Below are 3,856 nucleotides of genomic sequence, written 5' to 3'. Positions count from 1 at the left end.
GGACTCCAGCCGGCCTGGCACAAAGTGGCTGCTGATGGCTTTCACCAGTCCTGTCTGGAAGTAGGGGTCTTTCTCCCCCCATAGTAGCAGCGTGGGTGTGGACAGTTCCTGGGGTTCTACAGGGTAGTCTCTATGGCCAAGAGAGAGAGAGAGAGAGAGATAGACAAGACAGATGGACAGATGCCCCCCCCCCCCAATGCCTAGCTCTGGAACTCTCTGGAACCTCTCCGGGAAGGCGTGGCCTCACCTGAAGAGGTTCCGATAGTAGTTGATGGGGCCCGTGAGGCCGCCGGGCTGCGTCAGGTCGTACAGCATGGCCTCCAGCTCATCGCGTGTCAGGCAGGGAATGCCCGTCTTGCGGTCGGTGAAAATGGACTTCAGGATCTGGACACACAGCAAGGCCTCTGGCTTCAGTGTCCAGCCCAGCCGGCCCCCACCCCTTCCCTCCACCCGTCCGGCCTTCACCCCGCGGGACCTGGAAGTCAGACATGGACAGCAGTTTCTCTGGCAGCCAGGGGAGCTGGAACAAGAACAGGTACTTGGATCGGAACAACTGGCCGATGTGGTGCAGGACATAGTCTTGAGAATGGGATGACAGGAAGTGGATGTGAGGCCTGGGCTTGGGGGGGGCTGTACCCCCACATCACACACACACCACCTCCTGCGCCAGAGCCAGCATCCCTCCGTGTTGGGGGGGGTCATCCTATCCACAAAATGGGATGTGGGTTCCTGGGGGATCCCCATAGCCACTGGCTTGGCTTCTGCACACTGGAGATGGGATGTATTCATTCTTCCCTGCTTCAGGCAACGTACGTTAGTAACTACTATGTGCCAGGCTCCGCTCTAGACTCCAGGCACGCAGGGAATGGGATGCCAAACTCCTCAGGGAGCTGGCATTTATAGAGGAGGGAGACAGACAGGAAACAGAGAGAGAGAGAGGGAGAGAGAAAGGGGGGAGGGGGAGAGAGACAGGGGGGGGAGAGGGAGAGGAGAGAATGATTATAGTGCTGGTGGTTAAAATCAGGTATCACACCAGGTACCAGTGGCTCACTCCTGTCATCCTAGCTACTTAGAAGGCTGAGATCTGAGGATCACGGTTCAAAGCCAGCCTGGGCAGAAAAAGCTGTGAAATTCTTATCTCCAATAAACCACTAGAAAACTGGAAGTGGCGCTGTGGCTCAAGTGGTAAGAGCACTGGCCTTGTGCTGAAGAGCTCAGGGACAGCGCCCAGGCCCAGAGTTCAAGCCCCACCCCCGACCAAAAACAAAAACAAATCAGGTATTGATGGGGGCGGAATGTGTATTAAGTAGGACACTTGAGAATCTAGGTCCCGTTTGTATTTAGCACCCCAACAAATTAACCTAACAAATTGAGTTTCATAACAGATATTGAACAGCCAGAGACGGCATCTGATCCGGCTGTCGCTTGTGATTTGCTTGTTTATGCCTTGCTACCCAAAGCAGACTAATTTACTTCCCTCACCTCAGTTTCCCCTCTCCCCAGGGTGGGAACGTGGGGTGCATCCCAGCTTCCCAGACACACCTTGAAACACAAACTTGGGGGGGCCACTGATGATCACCATCCGGTCAACCAGGGACGGGAAGTAGACAGAGAAGTTCCAGGCGAGGGTGGCGCCGAAGTCGTGGGCCACGAGGACACATTTGGAGTAGCCTGGGAGAGACAGAAGGTGCCAGGCTCATGCCGGGGCTGGGAAGGGCGCTAGCAAGCGGGGCAGCAGGAAGGGACAGGCGCGGGCAGGATGGAAATGGCGGGTACCCAAGCCCAGGATGACATCTTGGATGTCAGCCATGAGCAGCTCTGTAGTGTAACAGTCCACATCCCTGGGCGCGTCCGAGGGGCCGTAGCCACGCAGGTTCACCGCCACGGTGTGGAAATGGCTCTGGAACTCCCTGAGCTGGTAGCGCCAGAAGAACCTGCCCAGTGGGAGGGGGAAGGCTGAGTCAGTGTCCCACCACCACCATCAGATTAGCAGCGGAACCCTTGGGCGGCTGGGCTTTCTGGAAGGGGTGGATGGGGAAGCCCCAGACCTCGGATCCCATCTCCGCTCCAACCCCTGCAGGCATCCCGGACTCCCCGTCAGCCCGTCCAGGCCCAGTCCTGCCCATGTGGGGCCCCGCAAGCCCCAGGAAGCCATACACACCAGTTCTTCGGGAAGCCGTGAAGAAACAGCATAAGGGGTCTGTTGCCATGGCCCGCGGAGACGTAGTGCAGACGCAGGCCGGAGCTCTGCGGGACAAGCACCCGCCTGAGCCGGGCCCGGGCTCTGCGGGACGGGCACCCGCCTGAGCCAGGCCTGCAGCTGCCTCCCCAGCCCGGCTCTGTGCACTTACTTTCGGAGCCTGAATCAGGGTCTGCTTGTGCTGTCCCTTAGCTGCTCTTCTTCCTCCTCTTCCTCATTACCCTCATTCCCCCTCCTCCTCCCCCTCCTCCTTTCTTCTTCTTCCTCCTCCTCCCTCCTCTTTCCCCTTCCTCCTCCTCTTCTTCTTCCTTCTTCTTCCTCTTCCCCCTCCTTCCTTCTTCCTCCTTCCTCTTCCTCCTCCTTCCTCTTCCTTCTCTTTCCTCTTCCTTCTCCTTCCGTCCTCCTTTTTCTGGCTGGTGCTCTACCACTTGAGCCACAGCTCCACTTCTGGCTTTTTTCTTTTTGGCAGGTGATTGGAGATTTCCTGCTCTGGGGCTGGCTTTGAACCGGGATCCTCACATCTCAGCCTCCTTCCTGGGTTGCTAAGATGATGGATGTGAGCCACTGGCGCCTGGCAGGCGTGTGCGCGTGTGCGCGTGCGCGTGTGCGTGTGCCTGTCCTGGGACTCGCACTCAGGCTGTCTCTTGAGCTCTTTCGCCAAAGGCTGGCGCTCTGCCACTGGAGCCACACACAGCTCCACACGTCGGGCTTGTCGGTGGGTGCGGTCATTGTTGGCTTTTCTGCTCGGGCTGGCTTCGAACTGCGATCCTCAGGTCTCAGCCTTCGGGAGTAGCCGGGATGAGCCTTGGGCGGTGAGCCTGGATCCTCACTGCGCTTGGCGCCCCAGTCTTGGGCCTCCCGGGCGGGCGGAGGACTCGATCCCACCGTGTCCCCATCTCCCCCGCCCGGCCCCTCCCGGCCCGCAGCCCCCCGCCTGTCCCGCAGCCCCTGCCTGTCCCGCAGCCCCCCGCCCGGCCCCGCAGCCCCCCGCCCGTCCCCGCAGCCCCCCGCCCGTCCCCGCAGCCCCCGCCCGTCCCCGCAGCCCCCGCCCGGCCCCGCAGCCCCCCGCCCGGCCCCGCAGCCCCCGCCTGTCCCGCAGCCCCCGCCTGTCCCGCAGCCCCCGCCCGGCCCCGCAGCCCCCCGCCCCGAGCTCACCCTGAGGCTCAGGAAGCCGTGCTGGCCCAGCGCGGGGTCCCGCAGGCAGGCGGGGACGGAGGTGCGGGGCCGCCCCAGGCAGCCGCGGCGGGGCCGGCAGAGCACGTGCGTGAGCGCCACGCAGCCGTAGAAGGCGGCGGCCAGCAGCGCGGCGACGCCCGCCAGGCCCCGCACCAGGGCGCGCAGCAGCCGCAGCGAGCAGCGCGAGGGCGCCAGCAGCGCGGTCACCACCAGCTCGGGCATGGCGCCCGCGGGGGCCGCGGGGGGCGCGGGGGGCGCGGGCAGCAGCGGCGACGCGGGGCCCGGGCCCCCTCCGCGGCCGGCGGCCGGCTGCTGCTCCGCGCCGTCGGGGAACGCGGGCCGCTCCGAGGACGCAGGCGCGCGGCCGCCGCACATGACGCACCCAGCGAGGCGGCGGCGCGCTCGCACCTGGGCGCCGCGCGGGCCGGAGGCGAGGCTAAGGCCCGGAGGCGTGACATCGGGGCGTGGCCTCGTGGGCGG

The 3,856-nt window shown here is 63.7% G+C and overlaps 1 protein-coding gene across 1 annotated transcript; it reads right to left on the bottom strand.

The window, feature by feature from the left end:
- Positions 1-3: 3 nt before the first annotated feature.
- LOC138811023 (epoxide hydrolase 3-like) lies at positions 4-3,598 on the bottom strand (the record flags this gene model as incomplete). The annotated part of the gene is made up of 7 exons (XM_069998500.1): positions 3,356-3,598; positions 2,162-2,247; positions 1,777-1,934; positions 1,543-1,671; positions 476-579; positions 248-384; positions 4-130 (listed from the first exon to the last, which is right to left on the bottom strand). Coding segments are annotated over exons 1-7 (984 nt in total), but the record flags the coding sequence as incomplete, so codon positions are not given.
- Positions 3,599-3,856: the final 258 nt, after the last annotated feature.

The sequence above is a fragment of the Dipodomys merriami genome, unplaced genomic scaffold (assembly GCF_024711535.1).
Source record: "Dipodomys merriami isolate MVZ:Mamm:240054 unplaced genomic scaffold, mDipMer1.0.p SCAF_519, whole genome shotgun sequence".
Taxonomy (NCBI): Eukaryota; Metazoa; Chordata; class Mammalia; order Rodentia; family Heteromyidae; genus Dipodomys; species Dipodomys merriami.
This window is presented reverse-complemented; position numbering and strand designations above follow the sequence as displayed.